At 39.8% G+C, this 27,392-nt stretch overlaps 2 protein-coding genes across 5 annotated transcripts; both read left to right on the forward strand.

Moving 5' to 3' along the window:
- The first annotated feature begins 3,651 nt into the window (after positions 1-3,651).
- LOC112570439 (protein-cysteine N-palmitoyltransferase HHAT-like) lies at positions 3,652-8,185 on the forward strand. The gene is made up of 6 exons (XM_025248855.1): positions 3,652-3,738; positions 4,543-4,865; positions 5,701-5,736; positions 6,091-6,292; positions 6,781-6,925; positions 7,541-8,185. Exons 1-6 carry the CDS (start codon positions 3,685-3,687, stop codon positions 7,702-7,704), a joined length of 924 nt encoding a protein of 307 aa, XP_025104640.1. The 5' UTR covers positions 3,652-3,684; the 3' UTR covers positions 7,705-8,185.
- A 148-nt stretch (positions 8,186-8,333) lies between these two features.
- Positions 8,334-26,514, forward strand: LOC112570438 (dipeptidyl peptidase 3-like). 4 transcript variants are annotated; one of them, XM_025248853.1, is made up of 18 exons: positions 8,334-8,469; positions 11,551-11,709; positions 12,935-13,051; positions 15,319-15,408; positions 15,926-16,061; positions 16,582-16,658; positions 17,065-17,161; positions 17,815-17,972; positions 18,862-18,992; positions 19,713-19,771; positions 20,069-20,263; positions 20,628-20,734; positions 21,612-21,767; positions 22,368-22,492; positions 23,144-23,264; positions 23,520-23,699; positions 24,040-24,202; positions 25,202-26,514. In XM_025248853.1, the coding sequence occupies exons 2-18, from the start codon at positions 11,554-11,556 to the stop codon at positions 25,333-25,335; spliced, it is 2,202 nt and encodes a 733-aa protein (XP_025104638.1). In that variant the 5' UTR covers positions 8,334-8,469; positions 11,551-11,553; the 3' UTR covers positions 25,336-26,514. The 4 variants fall into 4 exon arrangements, with proteins under 4 accessions (XP_025104638.1, XP_025104639.1, XP_025104635.1 ...); XM_025248854.1 differs by lacking the exon at positions 8,334-8,469 and adding an exon at positions 8,473-8,601; XM_025248850.1 differs by lacking the exon at positions 8,334-8,469 and adding an exon at positions 10,500-10,653.
- The last annotated feature ends 878 nt before the right edge of the window (positions 26,515-27,392 follow it).

The following is a 27,392-nucleotide window of genomic DNA, read 5'->3' on the forward strand; positions in this document are numbered from 1 at the left end:
CACCATCTACCGGGTGTACCAGACCTCCCAAGGTAAGTTGACAGGTGATGCATTGGGCTGGAGGGCCGACAGTGTGGTCTGACACCATTCACATGATGCACTAGATGACAGGCTATATATCATTCACATGATGTACTAGATGACAGGCTATATAGCATTCACATGATGTACTAGATGACAGGCTATATATCATTCACATGATGTACTAGATGACAGGCTATATATCATTCACATGATGCACTAGATGACAGGCTATATATCATTCACATGATGTACTAGATGACAGGCTATATAGCATTCACATGATGTACTAGATGACAGGCTATATATCATTCACATGATGTACTAGATGACAGGCTATATATCATTCACATGATGCACTAGATGACAGGCTATGTATCATTCACATGATGTACTAGATGACAGGCTATATATCATTCACATGATGTACTAGATGACAGGCTATATATCATTCACATGATGCACTAGATGACAGGCTATATATCATTCACATGATGTACTAGATGACAGGCTATATATCATTCACATGATGCACTAGATGACAGGCTATATATATCATTCACATGATGTACTAGATGACAGGCTATGTATCATTCACATGATGTACTAGAGTATACAGCTTTGTTTATTGTTTACATCAGTATTAAGACATACCAGTGTTGTGTTTCTCGTTGGTACAGAACATGTGTCAGACCACAGACTACTATGATCTCTTTGTGTCTGAGTGTCAAACCCTCATCGTTTGCATTATTTCTCTCCTCTGGGCAGAACTGGCGCCGGAGTTGCCCTATCTTGATGATGGCTGGTCTTTCTTGGGAGGCAGGAAGATTGTAAGTTCCTCTCGACATCTGACTTGTCTGCCTCTAAGTGCACTTACATGCTAGCCCAGTACATGGTCCGGTGACAGGCTGAGTGAGAACACACAGGCCAACACATGATCACACATAGTAAGAGTGAGAACACACAGACCAACACATGATCACACATAGTAAGAGTGAGAACACACAGACCAACACATGATCACAAATGGAAAGGATGCATGGTGCCTTCCTGAGGATTTGCTGATGACAAAATGCTGCCCAGTCCCTCTGTCAGGTTTCGGTGATCTTGGAGATCAGGGAGACAAGGCTGTTCCTGTTCTCTAGGGAGAGGCTGTGGAACCAAGAGATGAAAGAAAAAGTGATGAGACTTTGAGTGAAGGACTGATAGAACCGAGTGAGGATGACAGAGCTGACAGAGAAAGATCTGAGTTTCTGAGTGTGTGTGATGTGTGTGATGTGTGTGATGTGTGTGTGTGGCGGGCAGGTGTGTGTGTGCGGGCAGGTGTGTGTGTCCCCTGTGATATTTGTTGGTGATATGTTTATTTTATGCTGTCTGTGTCACGGCTGCTAGATGCATGGTATCTGTCGGTGTAGTGACAGCAGCACTTGTCTTGTACAGGACAGGGGGGAGTGAGGTGGGGCATTTACCAGACGGTTATCATCTGGCGGGTCCTCGTCTGCATCGCTTGGCACCAAACTTTCTCTCTGGTGACACGGCTATGTCCAGTGGGAAGGACGGTAAGCATCCCCCTACCTGTCACAGACAGCCTGTCATTTGTGCCTTGTAACATGTTTGTTAAGTTAATCACGAGCATACATGTGACTATCCGGGTATAAAGTGTCATACACACAGTTGTTCACAAAGTTGGTCTGACACGAGCGGTCGTACCACACAAGAGAGTGGAGGTCATCTGAGTTCACAGACTGACACTGCCCTGAGGCCTGTCTCCTTGTTTACAGTCAACAAGTGTTGGTACAGATACTTGTAACCATAGCGACGTCTGTGCCACTAGGACAAAATAAAGAATTTGAAGTTAGAGTTTGTGTGCCATATTCCAAAATAATATTTGTGGATTGTCATGTCATGTCATTACTAAATAGGTCCCGCCGAGTCTTGCCCTTTGATCTTGTCCGTAAAGGTTGCTGAGCGCTGACAGCCAATCAGGAGCCATCCGGCGGACACGTGACTGCAGTGTTGGGTGTCTGTGTTTTCAGACCAGAAAGCTTCTTCTTCTGACTGCGGGTGTCGTGTGCATGAGCTGGGCGGTATCCTGGCGGTTAGTCGTCTTCCTGGCCATCAAGACTGTCATCGTCTACCTCATGACCTTATTTATGAACAGTCTGCTCGTCGTGTGGGCGGCTGTCGTCTGCGAGATCGTCATCTTCAGTTATCACTGGAGATCTTTCATTGAGGTAAGATTTCCTCTGATGAAGGTCTCGTGATGAGTTGTGAAGTTCACAATTCGCTCTTCACATTTTCTTGTCTTTTTTGTTTTGTTTAATTCTTCTCGACTTTATGGATTTATTTTTTCATTTTGTAGTCTGAAACTAATTTGACTGAGTTTGTGGAAGGCTTTCAACTTGGTTTCGGGGTTCGGCAACGACATCAATGAATAATAATATTTAAAGCGAACAGACTGCGTTCATTATTTATCTGTTTCAACGATGGAAGTTACATTTGAGAACCGATTTTACTCAGTTTAGCTTTTTAAAAAAATAAAACCTAGATTATTTTGCTCGCTGAACTTTCTCATGTCCTTTTACTTTTGTGAAGAAGACTTCAGCCATCACCCAGGAACTGAGCGCGAGGAACACTTCAGCAATATTTCCCAGGATATTCTACACATCCTTTTACACATTTTACACTCACTATTCAAAAATACTACTACTACTGTCGTAAAATATGGGCATCCTCCAATGGTGGAGGGAAGATGGAAAATATTTCATCTGTCGGCTTTGTCAGCTCTGACAATGACAGGAGTTCGCCCTCGTTATGATGTGACTGCCACGTGTTCAAAAACAGCTTGGACACCTCACGCCCCTCAGACAAAATCACTCATGTCCACTTCTCTGTATTTAGTGCCTGCTCTACCTCAGCAAAACACTTGCAAAGTTTAATTAGCACATCTGAGGCTGTTTGGACTACTTTAATATTCCTATAAAATGTTCAGCTTGCAGTGTGTAGAACACGTGCCTTCATCTTCTAGGTGATGACAAGGGCGGACACACGTGGAGTGGAGTGAGTTTTTAATGAACTCGTCAAGCAGGTTGTCTGCCTAAAATTTAAGCCTGAGTGGTGTCCAGGTTAATTAGTTAAGTTGAAACTTGGCTGACTTTGCAGATCTGCCAGACAAAGGTACTCACCTTCTCACCTGCCTTCCTGTCCACAGGTGGCGTTTCCAGGCATCGAGCTGTACGCCGACTACTTTCTGATCTTGTCCACTGTTTCCTTCACCACCTTCAAGAGCATAGCCTTTGCCTCAGAACGGGTTTGGTTCGCCAGTTGTCATGGAGACCAGTCTTCATGTCTTTCTGCTGGGGAGGGCAGGAGCAAGTTATACACGCCGGAGACGCAGCCCCCGAGGTCTGCATCCATCTCACCTTTGACCTCCACAGACTCTACCGCTGCTGTCTCTTCTCACTGTAGTTCAAACCCTGGGGTCAGAAAGTGGGAAAACCTGAACAGGTCCACCTGCAGGTCTGACACGGACGGGGCTCCCGAGATGCTTCGCCGGTCTACACAGGGGGATCCCACTCGCCGTCGGTAGGGGGCACAGACGGTGGATCCCACTCGCCCCTGAGATGCCCGGATCTTGTGGATGGCCTGCTGTACACATTCTACATGCCCTTCGCCTCCCCTGGCCTACTTGTGCCCCTTCAGGTCTTTCTCGCCCGGGTGAGTAGTGGCAGTGAGTAATGGCGGTGAGTAATGTCTGTGAAATGTCAGAGAGTAATGGCAGTGAGTAATGTCTGTTAGTGATAATTCTAGTGATGTATATAAGTAATCACTGGGAGTGTATATCTAAATATAAGTAACGTATGCGAGGTGTTGTTGCGGCCCTATGCTCCTTGAGGAGTAGCAAGGAATGATGATGATGATGATGATGATGATGATGATGATGATGATGATGTGAATTTATATATAGTTAAGTAACATTGAGAATATATAGAGTAACATCTGTGAGTAGATACAAGTAACTCTCGTAAGTGTAGATACAAGTGTAAGTAAATATGTGTGTGTATATATATATAGTTAAGCAACATTTTGTTGAACCTATGTAATCAGATATTTTCTTTTCTACATTTAAGTTTTTCTCTGTTTTCTCCTATTTTTACAAAAGGGACTCCCGCGCGCGCAAACACACACACACACAAACGGAGAGAGGGAGAAAAAGAAAGAGGAAGAGAAAGAGAGATCGTGGTTTTTGTTTTTTAGAATTCAGTGATACTTTATTTATTTAGTTATCAGGTGCTTCATTAAAACCTTTACTAAAATGTCGTTACGTTGAACGTGTAAATCTTATGTACTTACTATTATTGTTAGCAACTGACGATACTGGGGAAAGAAGAAATAATGAAATAAATGACTGACCACGGATGTTAAATGATAGCTTGGCCTGGAAACTACGAAATGGTGATCATGAAGCAGGTCAACAAAAGACTGTTCAGGTGTTTAGGTGTATCACTGCTTTACTTACAGGTAGAAAATCCGTTGCCTGTGACGTCAGGGTTGGTAGTGGAGGTCGCGTGGCTCCTCGTCCGCCTCGTCTTCTGGTTCTTCTTCAACGGCTTCCTCCTGCACTTCCTGTACTTCGCCTCCCTGAAGAGCGCCGATGCGGACGTTTTGCATCGCCTGGACAAGTGGACCTTGGCAGGTGTGCTGTACCTCCTGGGACAGTTCATGACCTGCAAGTACGCCGTCATCTACGGTCTGCCCTACCTGCAGGCCCGACTGGACGGCATGTGGGCCCCCACACCCCCCGCCTGCATCGCCTACGTCTACCACTACTCCGACATGTGGAGGTCAGTCACCTTCCACCCGTCATGTTTGCACTGAGCTGGACACTGACACCTTCATTCCTTCCTTGTACACTGACACCTTCATCCCTTGTACACTGACATCTTCATCCCTTCCTTGTACACTGACACCTTCATTCCTTCCTTGTACACTGACACCTTCATCCTTGTACACTGACATCTTCATCCCTTGTACACTGACATCTTCATCCCTTCCTTGTACACTGACATCTTCATCCCTTCCTTGTACACTGACACCTTCATTCCTTCCTTGTACACTGACACCTTCATTCCTTCCTTGTACACTGACACCTTCATCCCTTGTACACTGACATCTTCATCCCTTGTACACTGACATCTTCATCCCTTCCTTGTACACTGACATCTTCATCCCTTCCTTGTACACTGACACCTTCATTCCTTCCTTGTACACTGACACCTTCATTCCTTCCTTGTACACTGACATCTTCATCCCTTCCTTGTACACTGACACCTTCATCCTTCGTCGTCTGATCATGTCACGTGGTGGTCACTTTATGTTTTGAGCTGCAGTTACTCCGGGTTTTACTGATGAGGTCAGTGAGTTGGCTGGATGGCGAGTTAACTGTCACAAGAACTTTAACCGTTACAATTTCTCGTTAAACGCCAAACACTGGCCCCGGGAAACTGGGGTCATGGGGTCACTCATGATGTGACTACCCTGGTCAACATCATGGTCCTTAGTGTTCAATCGTAGTAGAGACTGTGATCGTGGGCGACTTTAGTCTTTAGTTCAGGTCAGCACATGACATTTCCCTTCGTGAGAACTATTTAATGTTGTCACACATACGGAATGTTGCAGGTACTTCGACAGTGGGATGCACGCTTGTTTGAAGAGGTATGCATGCCTACATCCTGTTCTGATTGACCGTTATTGTCAGTTGAGGATTACAAGCATCATGTCAGTGTTCTCATAGACAGAAGGACATCTCTTCCCTCAGTTTCCCAATCCTTGATTGCACATCCAGAGCTTGAAGTAAACAAAAGTGCGAAAGTGGATAGTTCGATGTGTTAAGGTGTGTGGTAATGAGCGAAGGTTTGCTTACCTTGTCGGTGTAGAACAGTTATCGCCATGGCAACAAGCAGGGGAAGAGATGGGGTATAGAGGAGTATACGCATGTTCCTGTTCTATGACCGAGCTCGCTAACACTACGACCTGTTGCCTGACATGACTTGCTTGGTCTGTCCTCAGGTACCTTTACCGCCCTCTGAAAGGCTCCAAGACAGGCCTGGTGCGCCACCTGGGGGCCATGTTCATGTGCTTTGTCTTCATCAGCTTCTGGCATGGCGCCACCCACCAAGTGGTGATGTGGGCCGGGGTGAACTGCCTGGTTGACATGCTGCACATGGGGGCCGTCCACCTGGAGAGGACATCTCTCGCAAAGAAGTATTTGGCGAGTACAGCTACCCCAGTCCACCCACCAGCCGCCTGTGAAAATAAAACTCCTACCGACACACACACACATACACACGCACACACACACACACTGGTTCTTTGGTTCCATATCAAAACACGAGTCTTTGACACAAGCACGAGGGATGTTTTCTAAGCAATTCTGGCACCTGTGTGTGTGTGTGTGCGTGTGCGTGTGCGCGTGTGTGTGTGTGTGCGTGTGTGTGTGCGTGTGTGTGTGCGTGTGCGCGTGTGCGCGTGTGCGCGTGTGTGCGTGTGTGTGTCTGTGTGTGTCTGTGTGTGTTTTAACAATAACGACCTCAGAAAAATGTTGATCGTGGAGTTCTTTACCGCCCTCAAAAGTCATTGTTAATTTAAAACAAATTTCCCAAGTGTCCTTTCATGTCATAACGCCCTCTAAGCTTTATGTCACGTGACACTAGGAACTAGTAGTGTGATCCTGGGGACCTTGACCTTGTTGCTGTGCAGGTGAACCGTTTGTCACCTGTCGCCATGCAGCGGGTCCGGGCTGCAGGTGCCTTGCCGCTACTACTCCTCTCGCTGATGGTTCAATCCTTCTTCCTGGGCGACACTGAGTTTGCCTCCGTCATCGTCTTCAGACTTTACCTGAAAGGTGAGACTGTGCGGAATGTTGCATGTCCAGAGGAGACATTCATGGCAATCACGTGACCTCCAGGCCTTTTGACACACAGACATATTCTTGTTCATGCGGTGAATAACAGGGTGGCTGTAGTAGCTACCCACTGAATACAGACATACCCACCCTGAGTAGACAACACGTGGTTAATGGGTTTCATGAGTCCAGGGCTTGTATTCATGAAGCACGACTACCAGCCTGCTAGCTACCCGGGGTGGTACATCGGCTCCATGCAGTCACTAAAACTTTGTTTTCATGGACTCATGTAGGTCTACCCACAGTAATCACCAGCCGCTGCTTCATGGAGATGGCCACTTTCTGATAAGTTTGATAAACATGGGGGAGGTTGCGACTGAGTTAGTTTAACCGAAGTCAAAGTGGATTTTCTAAAAGGTAAAACCAAATAAATATGAAATAAATTGAACAGATACATAGTTACATAGGTGTTTGCTACATACTGGTGTTACTCATTCAGTAGGATTTACTTCGCAGTTTCTCGTGGGTATGTCCCACCCTGCTAGGCGGTGTGCCTGTGTCGTGTGCAATCAGTAGCGGTTGTTGTAGCAGACAATGGTGTGCTTCTCGTGGCAGCGGACTTCCTGCTCGTGGCGCCAGTCGTGTTGTACTGCTTCATCCACATGTCCAACCATCTGCAACGACTGGGTTACACCAAGCTGACCAGCAGTGCCACGACATTCACACCTGGTCCACGGCAGGACACGAAGACGAGTAGTCGGTGTCTCTGTGAACTGTGATGACAGGTGCTAGACTTACCTGTTGACACAGGTGCTAGACTTACCTGTTGACACAGGTGCTAGACTTACCTGTGTTCTTGTCTGCTGACATAGTGAAGATGGTCTTCAGTTTGAAGGTGTCACGATACGCTCATACGTCAAGCAGTTGCTATGGCAACCGACACTTACAGATTGTACTGTCGGCAGTGCCTCTAATGTCTGATAAAATCACTCAGTGCAATTAGTTCAACCCTAATGATCGTGCGCATGCGCCTTAAAATGTGTCGTCTGCTGACCTCGCGGCTCATGTTTACGTGTAAAATATTGTTTGCTTTTGCTGTTTACTTATTTGCTAGTAATAAGCTTGTTCAATTGTAATGTAATTGGTTTTTGAGATAATTTCCTTGTGGAAGTGTAGTGTGTTCTAAAGGTGGTTCTTGTAAATAATTCAACAGAATTCCCCGACCCCAGACAAAGCGCCTTGAAGCCCCCAGTACACACACAACTGTTTGTTGATAAGACAACACTGGCTGTCGACCCAGAAACAACTAGTTAAAAGATAAAATAATTATTTGAAGTACGTGTGAGCTGTATGTGCACCCACGCAAGTCTTACTCCTAGGTCAGAGTTCATCACTGAGTCGCGTGCAATTATGATAATGCATTGGACTGAGCAACATCTTGTGGCCAACGATTTGGGACTAGAGTCTTTGAAAGCTGGAAGTGCGAACATTATACAGTGTGCAAAATATTTATACAACACCACAGCTGACGCCCCGCCACACAGGTCAGTTGCTAATTTGCATTACACGCTGCTTGTGTATGTTTTGAAACAAGGAATGATTTATTGTTGAGAGAACACTCAGAAATTCTTGTTGCTGGTACCGTGGTGATGGCGGCTGTGTGACGTAGTATAACGGTAAGAAACTGATTGTGGCTTTGATGAAGGTGGTGGTGGTGGTGGTGGTGGTGACAACAGTGGTATGTCAGATGAGCTGGATCATTCTCCTCATCATCCAATATTTTAATTGTTGCTACTTGTGTTTGTGTTTGTTGTTTTGGGGTGGTGGCGGCGCTTGATGATGTAGCCCATAATACTCTTCGTCATCGTTAAGACAGAGATTGCTAATTCGGGGAATACAAACATCCACAGCTCATCCCCTTTGTGGAATGTTGTGTGTGTTGAATGTGCAGCAGCCTTCTCCATGACCAAACATATCACCTGCTTCCATCTCAGACTGCCATATATATTTCCTGTTTTAGTGTCTGTCCTATGGCGGACTGTAATCACTGTCGATCTTTTTAACTTTAACAAGCGAGGTCTACCCTGTGCCTTTCTAACGATATTTATACCTGAAGTTTAGTCATTACTATGGGTTAAAATAAAATTACCTGGCAATCTGTGTTTTGTTATATTTGTAAACATGCATTGTTTGTAGGAACGAGATTATAAGCACAAACACAAGCTATAAAACAGAATAAGATATATGTAAGACTTTAATTGTAAATCTGCGATTGAACACGTGGCCAATGATGGTAACTTACATTACATACCTATGTACCTGTTACTTACCCCCACACTCGCGATCCCTGTTCCTGTACCCACTTGGTGCAAGTCAAAGCAGCAAAGTCATCGTGTATAGTGCATGGTAAACAGTGCACTCGCCTGCGGTTGGTGATAAGGCTACATCATGGCTCACTCGCCCGTGGAATAGGTCATTTAGAGAAGTCTTCTTGGACCCGTGGTTGGAAATCTCTCCCTGCACAGATGCTGTGCATGGTGGGGTCTCATTTCTAAGGGAAAGGCGAGGTTGCAAAAGGAGAGGACTCTCTTCCACCTTTCACGTTTAGCTCATGGCCCTGGATACGGTGAGCCACCTTCACCTGCTGGGGTCCCGTTACTTACTGAGTGTTTTGTTGAAAATGAATAATGAAAGAGGAAAAATAAACAAATACTTTACCTAAATGGCCAAATCTTAACCGATGCAAAAAACAAACAAACAACAACAAAAACAAACAACAAAAAACCCCAACTTAAAACAACAAACAAACAAAACCACAACAAACTAAAATATCGCTCCTATCACTCGATCGGCTCATTGATGGCATACAGTTTCACACCCACTCCCCAGTCTACCCCCTTATCCTTTATGCACTGTCGAGCATCCCAATCACACCAGAATGATGTTTATCTAGCAAGCTAATGGAAACAATTTTCATTTCCGTGGGGTCTCGCGGTGCCATGACATATATGTATACAACCCATATAGAGGAGCAGGATTAGCGAAGTAGTCCATAGGTTAGGGTTAGGGCGGCGGTAATGGCCATGCAGGCTGGACAGCATCCATCTGGAGCAGTTATAACTCGAATTTACTAGGAAACACAATCTGTACAAGTCCCTCGGTCGTAGGGAGTCCTGTTGTCGGAATGACACGTGGAATCCAGTCATCCGAGAAATACTTGCAGAGGCTGCTGGGGATCCCGACATGGGCACGCAAAACCACGGAGGTGTAGAGTGCAATACAAGTTGGTGATAAAACCAACTAATGACTCTGTACAGTCACGAACCTATACACATCCACGGTACAGTCGATCACTTTCGCTACTCGTACTCTACGACACCAGAAACGACTACCACATCGGTGAAGTGGCTGCGTGACGGGCTCGGTCATGTGACCCGCAAAGTAACGAACGAATAAATGAATGAGCCTCATCTGTGCCCCGTTTTGGGTTTGTGGAAACGTGTCATGACTGTAGGAGCTCTCCCAAATGAAAGTTGTACAATATTTGTATTTTTTGTTGCGGACTGCTATCAGCATGCTTTGTCAGTAACCTCAGCATGTCGAGTGGCTCGCGGGTCAACTCCATTTTCCAGTCCAGTGTTTAGCCCAGCTAAGGGCGGTAACTCGTGCCGGTCTAGTCAGACGACAGCGTGGGGCGAGAGGACCGCGGACTGGAAGACATTCATCTGGTAATTGTAACAATCGCACGAAACTTACTGCTGCGTATACAATTATGTTTTGCAAATGCAGCTGCTTATATAATTCGTGCAAAAATAAGGTTTTAGTGATTCACCAAAGCATGAACAAAGTCGGTGCTTGCAGCGATTGGCAGATCACATAAAACAGGGAGTTGAAGTGGAATTCAGCGTTTAAGTGCAAATATTCGATTGCTGCATGTAATGGCAGCGATACAATTTTTCATTGTTACCCTTTTATGTTTTTAAAGACTTTGTTGTGGGTACTATTCGTACTGTTTGTCAGTGTAAGCGTCAGGGCACGTGCAGGTCGCATGGCAACCACAGAGGAGGTTACTTTCTGTTTGTCTTGCAGCACAGCATATGGAACACAAAATATTATTTATCAGAGCAGAACGAGTCCTTTACTTTTGAATTACAAATGACCGAGACAATAAGCTTTTCCTAATTATGGCAGCATTTAAAAAAGTAGAAATAAAGAAAAAAGTAAAAAAATCCAAAAAGTGAAGCTAACAGAGACCAAGGTGGAGGCAGAGCCAAGTTGGGAAGCTAGTCAGAGAAGATTTAAAAAAAAAACTTAGAAAAACCACTAAAACGAGGTCAAAACACAGATAAGTTTCAAGATGGTTTCAAGCAAACCGGAGCAATAAATTTTAATAAAATAATAAGCCTATATGCTGTTGTAATAGAAGGAAGTAAAAAACATTCCAGGAACAGTGTGTGTCATCTGCACCCTTTTGTCATCTAGACGTGTTAATACATGGTTAGAAAACATATTGCTGTGTACCACACAAAGCAGAACCTGTCTTTCATGGCGGGAAAATTGCTTGAAACTGAACAGTTGGATATTTTTACTCCACCTGGCTTATATGGCTACTGCTTTGTGCACAGAAGATGGCAGACCTCTCACAGTACACCTTTCCCAATGACACACCAGTCTGCCTGCTGGACTGTTCTCAGGCGTTTAATGGCTTGACACAACAGGAACAACTGTATGCCCACCACCTGGCACAGGCATCCTTTACAGGAGGGCTGATTGTGCTTGTGCAGGTGAGTCACTTTTATTAACATTCATCAAATGAAGTAAATTATAATTCAGATTCATAACATTGGCTGCAGAACTAACATTCAGTGAACTAGTACAGAAGAGCAAGTATTCAGTAACAAAGAGCTTCAGAGTAAATACAACTATATACAAATATGGTTGCATGGTTGTTGATGATTTGATGGATATATATTATTTATATAAAGTGCTCTGAACAAATCTTAGGAAAGGCACTAAATAAATCCTCATTATTATTATTATTAACTATATTGTCTCATGACAGAAAATCATAGATGTATTTTGCCACCAGGCATTTACAAGAGAAACTTTGAAAATGCATACCATGTAAGGAGTTATTATTGTAACCATATGTATATATCATTTACCATTTAAAAATCATATATATCAACAGATATTCCCTCCCCCCCTCCCTTTAAAAAAAAGTTCCCAATTTGTCTCTCTGTCACTGTCACAACCCAGTCAAGCATTGTTACAACAGCATTATGAAAAATGAAAGTTTTTTTCTCTGTCTCTGTCACAACTCAGTCAAGCCTTCTGCATTAGTGTTATAGAAAAGGAATGAAACTCAAGTTGCCTGGCGAAGGTCCACTGAAGGCATGTGTTGCTGTTGAAAAAACTGTACCCAAAAATGCAATTTTTACTGAAAAAAACTTAGAAAACAAATTGTGGAACTACAACATTGTTGCAAACAATTAAGAACAGGTTCAACCAGATTAAAGATTCATCCCTTCCCCATGACCATAATGCGTGGAATCCCTGGCCTCTTGATTTCTATCAGCTTTCTTAGTGTGCTGAGGCGGATTAAAACACAAATGTAAGGGTGAAACAGTTTCATTCTAGTTTGAAATGCATTTTACATTTTTTTATAGGCATTATAGCTATTTTTTACATTTAAAATATGCTTAAACGAGATGGGGTCATCAATAAGTTGATAGGCTTGCAAGGCTATCATCCTAATTGTGTTAAAACTTTTCTAATTCAAAAACCATATAAAACTAGGTAAGTTGCAGGCCCACTTATATTCAGTTATTAAAAAGCCCTTCTTATTTTGTCGCTGATGGACTTTATGCCCAAATGTTTCACATCATTTTGTTTAGGCAGCTGAAATTGTACTGAAAATGCTGCACTATCAGATATAAAAGTAATTATTTTTCGCTAAATTTCCCTGACAAGTTTCCAAGAAATTTTGTTTCTTTCTGTTTTTGCTAGACATCACCTGAGTCACCAGGCATCTTCCTACTACTTCAGAAAACATTTCGCAGTCAGTCACTGCAAGATCTCAGAAGCACTGCCTTGAGCAATGGTGTAACAGAGGATGAATTTCAGGTATGCAGGGTGTTCTTTGGTCTTATCAGCTATTTTCAGATCTGACGTAGAAAAATTTTTCAGGTTTAGAAGAATTAATGAAGAAAAGCGTCTTTTTTAAAAATTCTACCTTTACTATTTTCAATACATGTATTGAAAGGGTTACAACAGCTAGCAACTATTATGGCATTTAGATATTTACATTTATTACTAATTCAATTCTGTAATGGTCTTCAAACATTTTGAACATGAGTACATTCTAAAAATAGGTGTTTAATAGTTTCTTTTTTTGTATTACTGAAAGTACCTAAATTATTACTTACAGTTTTCATTTCTTTTATAATAATATATGCAACAAATATTTCATGCAACCATTTATATTTCATTTCTCGGATACTTTTAAGCGGGGCTACTGAAAACCGGTTTTGCTGGTAAGGGGGTGTTGTTGCCCTTTGCTCCTTAAGGAGTTACAAGGAATAAACAATAAACAAAAGCACTTTTAAAATTTAATTTGCTATGCAATTTTTTTATTCCATGTTTGATGACAGGTTGGTTCATATTTGTTTGCATTTAATGTTATAATAAATCTTTAAACCTTTTCCTTAGCAAAATACAAGTTTCAAGGAAAACTCATTATTGTCAATGGATACCTTCATCTGCTTCAAATATGTTTTTACTTCTACACAACTTATAAATTCTAAAAGTAGGCATTCAGCTGCTAAAGTTTTTTCAAATAATCGCGTGTAAAGAATCTGTTTTTTTTAGTAAAGTAAATATCTATTACTATATTATTTGTGAGCCAGTTTGTATAAATAAAGCTTTTTTCAACCAGTTTTAATATCAGAATTATAAAAGAAAGGTTTTCAACGGTATCGATTTTAACTGAACTTTAAATGTCTTCGTAGATGCAAGACTTTCTTCTAAAACAAATTGACTTATTTATGAAAGGGGTTAATTTCTGCGAGTGCAGCTTGTATTAATAACAGTATTTTGTGCGTTATTTGTTTAGTGCATACTCATGCTCGTTAGGAGTGCTCTTAGCATTTGAGACAAGTACAAGACATGGACAACATACAAAGGAATGGAAGGATAACAACAGTATTGATGACTAATAAAAGAGAAATATAGAAAATGCAAAGAGGAAGTGGGTAACAAGAACTACAAGTTTCTTGATTCAGCAAATGAAGACCAGTAATGATAAGCGGAAATGGATGTTTGGGGGGACGTTTGAGAAATGAGTAGTATTGTGTGGACTGTTGTTAGGAGTAATGCTCACAAAAGAGGTGTCTTTTCAGTGCGTGCTTAAAAGATTCATTGATGGGTAGGTGGCAGATATGGAAAGGGAGAGAGTTCTGTTGTTTTGCTTCACAGTAACTAAAAATCCTGTGACCATATGTTTTTGTTTTGGTGACAGGAATAGTTAGGATGTGGTCATCATATATTTATCCATATTCAGTAAATTTTAGTTTTCTAATCCAGGATAGTTTTGGGGCTGAAACTTAAGATAAAATGTGAGGTATACCTAGAGTCCTAGACTAATGTTTATAATGCTTTTAGAAGTAGTCTTTCTACTGGTGTCCAAACCTGGAATTGTGCTCGTTCAGCAGTGGACCTGGGGAAAGAGGGGATTTTAACTCTGTCTTCCACATTGTATACCCTCAACACAGTTAGCCATTTATGTTCACTTATGAGGCTATAGGATTCTACACCTCCTGGGCTATAGGATTCTTCTCTTTTATCTTTTGTAAATCAAATCTGCCTGCACAACATACAGTTTGCAGGAGGGGTTGACAAATTCTACCATTTTGCTTGATTTCAGTTCATGGGATGACTTGGGGCATTTAGGTGGGGAGAAAATGGAGGTGGCCACCAAATTTTGACATGATAGCATGACTTAAAAATGTGCAAATGCAGTTGTAAAAGACTCAGGGAATTTTGCAGTTTCATATTATTTCCTCTGTTAACACCAAATTCAGTTTAGTCCTTACACTTGGACTGGTTGTCATAGAGACTGGCATACAACAGATAATTTACAGTGGTCTGTGGTGAGCAGCCTTTACCACTGGGGCAGATGATGTCTGATATCTGGCAAAACTTGAATTCATCACATGGCTTTTTCTGCTGATTGGTATAACCTCATCACAGTTTTTTTTTAATGCTGTAGTTTTCAGTGAGCTGATTGCTCATGAAGTCATTTCAGTGCCATGCTGCTTAGACATGGTGCATATTTTCCTTTCTGTTTGTTTTTTACCATACGCTTACTGTGTTCTTACTGATTTGCTGTTCAGGCCTTTTTGGTGTATGCTGCTGCTTTCTACAGTAACATGGGAAACTACAAGTCTTTCGGGGACACCAAGTTTATCCCAAACATGCCACAAGTAAGTTTATTTAACTTGCTGTAGCTGATGACAGTGGGTGATTGGTACTTGGTGGTGTGATGATAATAATGATTTATTTATCTGTCCCTCATATTGGAAAGCTCATGTACAGTGCAAAAATTTGGGTAAACAAAACATATAAAAATAATATGATGGTGACCAAAAATATTAATGTTCAAGCCATGGTTATGCAATGGTCACATTAACACATGATGTTTATGCTCAGGGTGGATTGTGAGCAGGAGAAGAACCCTGTCAAAATAATAGGATTTTTTCATAAAGATACTGAATAAATAATAAAATTAATTTGAAAAAAAAACCTGATGAATATGACCGCTAACAGTTCACATAGGACAAAAGCCCCTTTTCTTATTTTCTGAAACCATTCTTTCAGTTTAAAACATATGAGGACTTAAAAACAAAATTTGTGAAGTTAAACCAAAGTCTGAGTTACAGCTAAAGTTCCTGAATTCAAAGCAAAACCAGCAGCTTTTCATTTTTAGAATTTCTTGTTCAGGAGAAACTGGAGATCCTCGTGATGAACAGTGCCGCAGCAGTTGCAGATCCTGGTGGAGTGCAGTCCCTTTGGAATAGCATCAAGCAAAAAATGTTTTCACTTAATGATCGTGAAAAGGAACTAGGGCTTGGAGAAAGGTGAACATCCTGCCTACATTTTTTTAAAGCTGTTGCATATAAAATGGATTAAAAAACTTAAAGTATTTTTGAGACACATTCTAATATAATCTTGTAGTTATATGAAGGAGGCCATTGGAGTTCTTAACTTTCATTAAAACACTGAATTTTTATTTAAATGGTGATGGTCTTTTTGCAGATATGACACAAGCATCTATGTGAATTTGTATACAGGAGTTCAAACATGCATATTAGATATGTCTTGGATATATTAGGATATTTTAAGGTTTTGTTATCTTAATTCTTTAAAAAGTTTGCTATCAAATAGTAAAATTCCAGCAATAGTAATAATAATCATAAAGCCAGTTTGCTTTCTATTTGTTCATTACCATAATCATAATATTTATCTCCTGCCTTTTGTGTTCTGTTCAAAATCACATTACCTAATCTCCCATTTTTTGCCTTTTTTTTTTAAGTATGCTTGGTGATGTGTTTGCATCTTGAAATAATTATGATTAATTAGACCAACTTTTGCGTCTCAGGGTATCACCACCTACTTCTCAGGCAACTGTGACCAGCGTGATGCAGAAATAGTGCAGGAGTTCATGGTGTCAAAGGTGAACAGTCTTCAAGTTTTCAAAAAACATTTGTGATTTCTGAAATAATGGCTGAAGTAAGTTTCTGCTGTGCACTTTGTATTGACAGACAAAAGCAAACTTTCAACCATCAGCTTTCTGCTCTGAAATCAAGTGAGTTAATCACCAGGTTCGAGCTACCCACTCACTTCTATCCATCCTTCGTCCTCGGACTACTACACAGAGAGAGAGAACCAGGTGTAATAGGCAAACTGTCAACATCTTTGTAAACACCATGTGATGTAGTATTGCTGTAGAATGAAAAGTGTGATGTTAAAATTAGTATGGGAAACAACACTTTGAATTTTTAGTAGAATGCTAATGATAAATTTAGACAAAGGATCATATTGGAAAAAGTGTATAAAACTACAACTATGCCTTATTGCAGAATCTAAGCCCATACAACACTCGACTGTTCAAGACAGAAGACAAAGAAACTGGACTTCCTGTCTATGAAATCCGACTTGCCTCTGTTGAGGTTGGAGGTGTGTTGCTGAGGTAGTGGTGTATCAGCTAAATGTGCCAATGTTCCTGTCCTTTATTTTCTCAGAGGAAACTGCTTAACAGAGAGTTGTTTGTGAAAAACTGAAGATAAAAAATGAAATATATAGTCATTGACACATTTTCACTGGGTAAGACTTATCTGAACATAACAAAACTCACTACCCGGTCTAGCTATAACACAAATATTGGGGTAATCTTGTGTTCAGTGTGTTAAAGATGTGCTGGGGTCCTAGAGAGAGAAGGATGAGAGACAAGCAACAGTGTTATATGCTGGGTTCATAAAGAGACAAGGGCAAGAGATTAAGGAGTGACTGCATTAGGTGCTGGGGTCATAAAGAGACAGAGATGATGACAACTAGATAATAACATTGCACACATTGCCTTAGTGACAGTAACTGCTAGTGGAGTTCACTTTGAGATGTACAATTGTGCATTTTTACTTGGTCCTATAGTTCATGTTGCTAAGATACCAATTAATAGTTGTCCATGCTTGGCAACATCTTTAACAGTGTTAGGTCCTACTGGGGTCAAGCCAGACAAATGCTGCTGACCTTTTTAAAGGCTTAATAATTATATACTGTTTTATTGTTTATGTGTCATATTACAAATTTATAGACTGTATTTATTTTAAAAGGGGGTGACATTCCTGGATTTGAGGAAAAGAGCAAGCAGATTTTGGGGTCACACAAATTCTCAGCGAAAGATGTAGCTGGTCCAGTCACCATCAATGTGTCAAGAGGAGACTATTCCAGATTATTAGCCCTAGTGGTACACGACCTTAATCAAGCTTTGGTGGGTTAATTGTATTTCACTATGTGTGTGTGTGTATATATACGAGTGGGTGCACACATGCACATGTATATGTAAGGGAGGGGATATTTTAAGGGCTTGTAAAATTAGTGTGTTGTAACTAAAATTTAGAATTGGAGTAACTACGTCTACCATAACGCGTAATTGGCACCTAAACAGGACACAGGGCTGTATTCAAGTGATGTGATATCAATGTATTTCACTGTTTTATTGTGTCAGTGCTTTTGCATTCATTCTCATAGTCAACAATTAGTCCATATCGCTGGTGAGCAAAAGTTCTGGGATAAGCTTTATAAGGTTTATGTTGTTGCAATACATAATAGATAACCAGGGCTTCTGCTTACGCAAAAAATTGCGTACAGTACGCATTAAAAGTTCGGAGGACCCCTTCAATTTTCGTCAATGGGGTCCCCTTCAAATTTGGGCGAAGAAAAGGGACCCCTTAAAAATCTGAAGAAGGGGTCCCTGGGACCCCAAAGAATTTAGCCTTAGCAGAAGCCCTGATATAACATTTAAATTATGTTACATTTTACATGCTAGACTTGCTTCAGACTTTTGACTGGTGTTATTAAATGACAGAATAATAATATTAATACAACATTTGAGAAAGTCAATGCTAAAAACAGTAGGGTATATTTTATTTATCTGTAATGTCTGGTGCGTATCAGATATTGTCATGTTGGCTTGTTTTCTAAAAAAACATTTCTATTAATGTTAGTAAATAGGAAATAGAACAAGATGCATATATATATAAAAAGATAGATCATCGTTGATAAGAGCTTGTTCATGAAAAATCACGCATCCCATGACAAAGAAGTGAGGACCCATGGAAAGTAAAGCACTGCTTGTAACTGTTTGTTTGGTTTCGCAGAAATATGCAGCCAATGATCATGAGCGAGCAATGATCAAGGAGTATATAAAAAGTTTCCAGACTGGCTCCATCCCAGCACACAAGGAAGGATCTCGATTCTGGATTAAGAACAAGGGTCCGATTGTGGAAACGTGAGTCTGTTATGTGAATGTTATAATGCAACCCCTCATTCCTGGTATATGTGTACAATACAGTCCCTTATTCCTGTGTGAATGCTATAACACAGTCCCTTGTTCCTTGATAGTTTTAGACATTGTTTTGCTCAAGATAGAGATTGCTGTAAACATTGCAGGTTGTAATCCTTTGTAAACAGCTGGTTGTGACATTGTAGACTCATACACTGACACTGCTAGATATATTCTTAACTTACACAGACAGGAATCAGGAATTTAGTGAAATGTTTCTCCAGTTCCCCTAGGCAAGGTGTTTAGCATGTGTTGACATTAGTGGAAGGTGTGCTTCATTAGTTGAAATCTTAGAACCTTTCATTTTGTTTACCTTCGCTGCATGTAAGCTTTATAAAACCTAAATTTTGGACTTAAGAAGTGGTAACTATGTATTGATATTCAAAGATGTCATGTGAAAATATGGTTGCATTTAGTTTTTTTTAAGTGTAATTTGTAGCAGAAAGTGCTTTCAGGTTGTGTGTAAGAAAGGTATATAACATTGTTTGGCTTTGTGTTTAGAGCGCATTGTGTTTTTTTTTACATTTGAAGCTAAAGGTCTGTGAGTAGACTAAATGGATGTCAACTCTGGGTCTTATGTGACTTTCTGGAAATAAAACGATGTAGAAAAGCTCATTGAAACAAGTTTGTTTTTGGAAAGACTAATTTGATTTATTTTTTGTGTAGGTATATTGGCTTCATTGAATCCTATCGAGATCCTTTTGGTGTAAGAGGAGAATTTGAAGGTATGAGCAATGTTGAAAGTATTTTTGAAATTCTCCAAATCCTCTCAAGCTCATTTTATAAGACATATTCTCACTTTCTCCAAGCTGTCCTGTGTCCATGATGAATATTTACATGTCGATATGCAAGTTTATATGTATGCACACAGACACACAAACAAACAAATATTTGCTGTAAAAGATAAGAAGCATACTTTACATTTTGAGACCATATTCTTTAGGAAACAGAGTGTTATGAACAATGTTGAAATCAAAAGACTTATTTTGATAAAGTGATAGAATTTCTGTTGGTGTTTGCAGGCTTTGTTGCTGTAGTGAATAAAGCTATGAGTGCAAAGTTTTCAGCACTTGTTGAGGCAGCAGAGCATCTGCTTGCACATCTGCCATGGCCTGCAGAATATGAGAAGGATACTTTCCTCCGACCAGACTTTACCTCCCTTGATGTTCTGGCATTTGGTGGCTCTGGCATCCCAGCTGGAATCAACATTCCTAATTGTGAGATAACAATGTTGTGAAGATCAGCTTTGTTGTCTTACTTAAAATGTGGTAAACATCTGGGAAAGCTGAAAGTTCAGTCAACAAAGAATTAAGCAAAAGGCTACCATTTTCAGAACAGCAAAAGAGTTCAAGACTTAGTTTCTTTGTATATAATTGTGTATTTGTAGTCCAAATTTTAGGAGAATGGGTTGAAATAGGCATTTTTATATTAAAGTGAGGAAAGGAATTTCTTTTGAAAGCAGTGATAGTCATCTTTTAACAAACATATTTTTTAACAAACAACAATACAGTGGTGGCAACTAAATGTTTGTGCAAAAGAAGAAAACATAGAGGTATTATTTAGAGGTATCTCTTTTTGCAGATGATGACATTCGGCAGAATGAAGGATTCAAAAATGTATCACTAGGCAATGTACTGGTAGCTGGCTACAACGAAACCAAAGTAATTTTCTTGCAAGAAAAAGACAAGGTGGGCTGATGTTCAGTAGTAGAAGTCCTTTGTTATGTCTGACCACTTCATTTGTAGTTGCAGCAGATGGTCACTCACTTATGTGGGTTACCTCCTTGTGCATGTTCATGTATAAGCATTAACAGAAAGTTGTCATTAATAATAAGAAGAATAGAATTTGTAAAGCACATTTCCGGGTGCAGATGTAAGTTCGATGTGCTGTACATGGAAGACTGTAAGTAAAGCAACAGTCAGACAACGATACACTCCTACTTGTCTTCCTTTTTCCCTAGGTAATTCCTGAAATCCTTACTTTACAATGAATATTCCTATTGACTTGTAACTACCACAGTTTGTTACAATAAGGAACACAATACTTCTTCCCATTAACAAGATTTTCAACCAAATATTAAGTTTTCACACAATTCTCTCACTGTTATAAAGATAACCATAGCAATAAAGAAAACTTGTCCCATAGCTTGACTAGGCAAGGAATTATTCTATTACCCAGTCTTTTCACATAGAAATTTTTGCTACAGTGTCTTTCTTCTTCAACGACTGATGTGGGAATGATCCAGCTCAGTTTTCCCCAACTACAGGGGTTCAGTGAACCTTTCGCTCACTCGTGCACTCTTTCATAAATCTTACTCATTCCCATGCGTTCCTACTAGCGTTCAGCTAAGGGATACAATCCATGTTTCAGACAAGGGTAATAACACCCATTCATAACACTGGATGAATTTTCAGGTTTCTGGTTGGGTGAAGTAGCAGAATAACTGTAGAACTGTTAGATTGTTGAAAGCCTGTATGTTGTGCTGAAAACTAAATGGATTTTCCGATTAGTTTGTGGAATAGTGTGCTGGCTTGCTGAGATTGGTTGCTTGATTGTTTCGTGCAGGAGCTGTTCCAGAAGTGGAAGATTCCATCGTTTGAAGTGCAAGTCGGTCTGCATGAATTGCTAGGTCATGGCAGTGGTAAGCTGTTCATGGAAGATGAGAAAGGAAAGCTCAATTTCGATAATTCTGTTGTTCTGCATACAGAAACACATGAGAAGGTACAACATTATCGCTTATTTTGACCCAAAAGTCTGTTAGCAAGTGAAGAAGCTTGAATGTGCTGCCTCTGCAATGACAATAATCCTTTTGATTGCTCATAATTTTTATAATTGTGCTAACATAATATTAGCATCATACAACTTGCCAATATTATCAGTGTCTTATGAATTAATACCAGTTAATAATAACTTGTTGAGTGCCAGAGCTAGATTCAGGTGTGATCCAGCCAGAACTAGACTTACCGGGCTTCACAATACGCAAAATGAAAACTAGTAACTAGTGAAAAAATACTAAAATATAAACACATTTGCTATTTATACTTGTCATTAGTTTTAATGACTGTTATTACCTCCATCATTGTTGCTGTCATCAGTTCATGAGCCAAGAAATCCCATCATTGTCATAATCATTGTTGCTGTCATCAGTTCTTGTGATGAGCCAAGAAATCCCATAAAATGCTGCTCGTGTTTCTGAAGCACCACCCAGCGCTGAAGGTAGTTAAAGCCAACCCTAGTTGGACTGTTTACTCACATTTGTCAATGCTGTTTTTTATGGAAACTTCTGTCAGGGATTTATTCCATAAAGGTGTATCATGGCAGATCACTAGTTGGTACAAGCCAGGGGAGACGTGGGATTCCAGGTTTTCAACAATTGCTTCCACATATGAGGAATGTCGCGCAGAATGTGTGGGCATCTACCTGTGTCTTCTGTCTGATGTTCTCAAGTAGGTTTTCATATTTTGTTCCACAAAATAAAAAATTAACTCCACATGCTTTTTTTCTGCACTCTGATGTGCGAAATATTTTGTTGATGGGAGATTTAACACAGTAACTTAAGTATGAAATAGATTCAGTGATAGAGGGCATATATTACTCAAGTGTATAATGATAAAGATTAATCCAAAGGAATAAAGATAATGAGGTAGGGGAAAAAATATGGACCTTAGTGCTTTAGACTTCATGTGAATTTGTATAAGAACCTGTTTATAGAAGAGAGATGGAAACAGTTTACTTTATGTAATGTGCTATCTCTGACAATGTACATGGGGGTGTGTGATGTGTATCTGCTTTGACTCTTGTTGTTGTTTCTTATTTATGTGGTAGTTTTGTTCGTGCTATTGTATTGCTGTAACATATTGTGATATTGTTTACATATGGTATATTGTATTTTATGTGTTATGTATTGTATGACACAAAATAAATGTAAAAAAGAAAAGTAACTTAAGTATAAAATAGATTCAGTGATAGAGGGCATGTATTACTGGAGATATACTAGGTGAAGAGGTCATAAGGGAGACACAAGAGAGACCATCATAAAGTTATAGAACTCTGCAACTGGAGAAGAACATTGTACCATGCCAGATTCTCATGTTTAGGATCTTTGGCCATGAAGGCGATGATAGCGATGACATCATCTATGTCAACTGGCTCAATATGGTGCGAGCTGGTGTCATGGCCCTGGAGTTCTATTCACCTGACACTGGTGCATGGCGACAGGTCAGTCAGATTGTAATAATAATAATAAAATAGTTATAATAATTATTTTTATCATCCATTATTGTGGCTGCATTGCATAGTGCTGCGTAACTTTTGTAAAATTGTCATTCTTGTGACGTTAAATCATTAAAAATAAATGTATTATATATACATGTGCTGCATGTGTTCTCTGCATTGACAGCCATTTAATGTTTTGCCATTTAAGAGTACTGACCTTTTGTCATTGTAACTGAATGGTTTTGCTCATGTGGTCAGGCTCACATGAATGCGCGGTTTGTGATTTTGCGTGTGATGCTGGAGGCCGGTGAGGGTTTAGTCCAGATCAACCGCATAACTGGTGAGGATGGAGAGCCTGATCTTCAAATCATTCTTGACCGCTCGAAGATCACGCCAGTTGGCAAGCCAGCCATTGGGAATTTCCTTCGTAAGCTTCAGGTATCAGTGAGGCATTCTTTCTGGTCGTTAATGTTGTATATGCTGGTTCTGGTAAAGGTACAATAATGTCAGGTTTATACACTACTACAAGTTGATACAATTCCCATCATCTCTTAAATGAGGATCTGGGAGCCTGAGTATGTCATTTTCTATGTATAATCTCTGAAGGCACTCTCTGCCATAGTGAGAAAAAGGCTTTTGATTGCATGCCTCTGTACACCACTGAAGAATCTGTACCTATTGTTAATATCTATGCCTCTTAATCTGAAGAAGTTTATATGGAGACAAAAGCTTGAAGTGATGTGGCATGATATACTGTACTGCTACATACTCTGTGCAGGTGTATAAAAGTACTGGTGACTACGAGAATGGCAAACAAATGTATGACTACTACTCAGATGTTAGCGACAGCCAAGAACCTCACTTTCTGAGCCTACGCACCATCGTCCTGGCACGCAAACAGCCACGGCGTATGTTTGTGCAGCACCACACCTTTATACAGGGTTAGTTGCTTTTTTTGGTGGGGGGAGGTGATCTGAATTTGTGCAAATCCCATACTTTCTCTCATGGTGTGTACAGGTGTGTTTTGCGTGCATACATGTGTCATCCATCATTCATCATCCACCCTGTGACTGGTGTTTGTGAATCACTAGTTAAGGTGGTCTGTCAGTCTTAATGGTTTGAGGAAAACAGTCATGCAGTCTGGCAGGTCTGTCACATAAATTTTTTAGTTTGTCAGCTAGTGAAATAAAGCATGAATATTTGTTATCAGTAAAGACATTTTATTTTTGTCTCATAATTCATCTACATTAGAAACTTCCATGAAGAGAGATTCTGAGAAACTTAGGTTTTTAAGTTGAATATATGTTAACTGTGAAATGCTGTGCGTATAGCTGATTATCCTTTAATCAAATCCTTTAGGGCAATCCTGTGTTTATTTTGTTCTTTAGAGATAAACGTTCATAGATTTGAAAGAAAAAATCCTTGATTTCAAACTATTGCAGTTTATTTATATGTACAGCTTATTATTAGTATAATTGTCACTTAAATAACAGATGAATAATAATAATGAGGATTTACATAGCATATTTACAAAGATTTGCTCAAGTTTGCTTTACATAAATAATATATAGACTAAATCATTAACAACCGTGCACCTACATATGCATATAACAGACACTCTCACTTCTACAACATGCACTCAGTCATACACAAAGTAAATTACAAACATACGTTATACAGGGCAGGGTTGCAGTGAAATAGGAGTTCGGAAAAGATGTGTCTTAATTTTAGACTGAAGGAGGCAAGAGAGTCAGAGTGACGAAAGGTGACTGGTAATCTGCTCCAAGCTGATGGGACTTAGTAGGAGAAAGACCTCTGTCCATACGTCTTTGTATTAGCTAGTGGGACTATTATTTAAAGAAATTTTGAGTATTAACTTAAAATTTTGATTACATCAATCCAATCAGTCTTTCTTGGGCTAAACCTGAATACTTTTTCAGATGGCAAGGTGGAACTGAAGAGCTATGAAGCCAGTGCTGCTGGTCTAATACAATCTTTTGTTGACCGCTTTCCTACACCAGACATCGATGCAATTGTTCAAGAGCTGTGGGACCAAGATCGTCCTTTTTTCTAACTACATAACAAGACATTCTCCTGTCTCCTGAGGATTGTTCACTGCTATGACTGATTACAGATATTGTTTACTTTCAGAAGAATTTTTATATTCAGACTTTTAGAGCTGAAACTTATGTTGTTTGCCTTGTGTCCATTGTGTGAGTTTTGAATTAATCTGTAATCATACAAATTTCTTTGCTATGGGTAATTTTGTTTAATGTATTAAGCATTCTTATATAGAGATCATCAGGTTTTTATGGTTCTTTGTTGGAAGTACATTGTACAGTTTATATAAAGACAATATTTTGGAACATTTTATTTAATGCTGTGCAATTAAACAGTTCTATGGTGAGTTTGTTGCAAAATCCACTGTGGGTGTTTAGAGATATTCCAGTATTTTATGACTTTTATAATTGTGTGCTGATTTTTGGAAGATGGTGTGGATTCAACTACATTATTACACATTTGCCATAGATAAATTTTGATATTTAATATGTCATTGTGGTTGGTAACTGTAATGTTGCTAAAGTACTTAAAAAATAAAATATAGTCTAGGGAGGTTGTGAAGCAAGGATGTATGTATGAAGTAAACTAGCTTCTGAAAAAATATTATAGAAAGGTAGAATTATAAAAAGCAAGTATGGGATGTTTAAATGTTTACGATCATGTCAGACATCGTACATGCTGTCTTCGTGAAAGCTTTTATTTCGTAGCTAGAAATTGTTCTTCCATTTCAAAGATTTAGAATTTCAATTTTCAGGGTTAAGTTTAAGCTGCATTATTATTTTTGCCATTACACATTTGACAGATTAAAAGAATGATTATATACAGTACACAACCAGTTTGCTAGATTAAATCTGTGGCAGCACAAGTCAAACACAAGCCCTACCAACCCTTTGCAATATTTGTCATGCTGATAATTTCACATTCTGGAATTCAAATATTTTCAACTTTGACTGTTGGGTCCACACTTTTTTAATGTTTGACAAATATACATGATTGTTAAATGTTTGTTTCTGGTTCTCTAGCTAAAAATACTGAAAGTTTCTTTTTTATGTCAGCCCTTGATTGTGTCAACAGGCTTTGGCCATTGTTGCATGGAAACGTTTAAAGTAATCTGGCAAGTAAGCAAAACTTATCTGTTATACATGTATTGCATTTGAACAATGGACATGGAATACAATGTGAAAACAGTGAAGTTTTAGCAAAGCTTATTTTCTTGGTGTTCAAAGTTTGTTAAGTGTACAGCCCGGCCATCTGTAGCCATCTGTGCTCAAGAGGAACTCATCACTTACACGTTCTACTCCCTGCATTTCTATATTGAAATGAACACAAACTTTAAATTACTGTTTAAACATCCATTAGAAATGTTTTTTAAAAAAGGTAAAGGTAGTTCCAAGACCTCAGCCATTGGACATGCTTTTGTGAGGTTGTAGCAGATCTCTCCTTTGTTGGCCCCGTAGAGTCAGGCATCCAGTCGAGGGAAGTGCACTACATGACACGGATATCAAACAAGTTAGTGCAGTTAGTCGTTGGGTTTCAATGCTGTTGCTTTGCCCATTAGAATTTTAACCCTTGAAGTACAATTGATTCTTTGACCTTTTAGTAACCAAAAGTTAACTGATGAAAATTTGTTCAGTACTCAAAGCGTAATGTGGGAGCCATTTCACTCTTTTTGTGATTGATAAATACCTTTATGCCAGCACCAAGACGACTAACTCCCAAGAAGCACTTTTTAATGTCTACACGCCCAGCTGTCTTTACATGTATGCCTTGTAGATCTATTCCTTTATCAGCATAGTTTGTATTTCTTCTGAAACAGCTGCAGTCCTGTTCATCGATGTAGTCAAAAGGGGAGGCGAATCTTCTGCGCCTGTCCTGCCTACAGGAGTCGTTTCCCTTAGAATAGCGTGCCCCTGGACAGATGAACTGTCACAGCTGATACACAGTACCAAAGCTAACAGATTTTACGGGTGACTGGTTATTTAGTGTTACGATCTTTAAGTAGCTCGTTCTTCGAAAAACTGTTTTCGTTCCTAGGAGGAAGTGAGGTTGATAGAAAGTAATTTTTTTTTC

This window comes from Pomacea canaliculata, linkage group LG8 (genome assembly GCF_003073045.1).
Source record: "Pomacea canaliculata isolate SZHN2017 linkage group LG8, ASM307304v1, whole genome shotgun sequence".
In the NCBI taxonomy this organism is placed as follows: Eukaryota; Metazoa; Mollusca; class Gastropoda; order Architaenioglossa; family Ampullariidae; genus Pomacea; species Pomacea canaliculata.

Excerpts from the sequence above, each read along its gene's own strand:
- LOC112570439 (XM_025248855.1), top strand. The coding sequence starts at position 3,685 with ATGCCCTTCGCCTCCCCTGGCCTACTTGTGCCCCTTCAGGTCTTTCTC. Across the intron at positions 3,739-4,542 it reads TTCAGGTCTTTCTCGCCCGG|GTAGAAAATCCGTTGCCTGT; the intron begins GTGAGTAGTGGC and ends CTTTACTTACAG. Across the intron at positions 6,926-7,540 it reads CTTCAGACTTTACCTGAAAG|CGGACTTCCTGCTCGTGGCG; the intron begins GTGAGACTGTGC and ends TTCTCGTGGCAG.
- LOC112570438 (XM_025248853.1), top strand. The coding sequence starts at position 11,554 with ATGGCAGACCTCTCACAGTACACCTTTCCCAATGACACACCAGTCTGC. Across the intron at positions 16,062-16,581 it reads GGAACTAGGGCTTGGAGAAA|AGGGTATCACCACCTACTTC; the intron begins GGTGAACATCCT and ends CTTTTGCGTCTC. Across the intron at positions 20,735-21,611 it reads TCTTGCAAGAAAAAGACAAG|GAGCTGTTCCAGAAGTGGAA; the intron begins GTGGGCTGATGT and ends TGTTTCGTGCAG.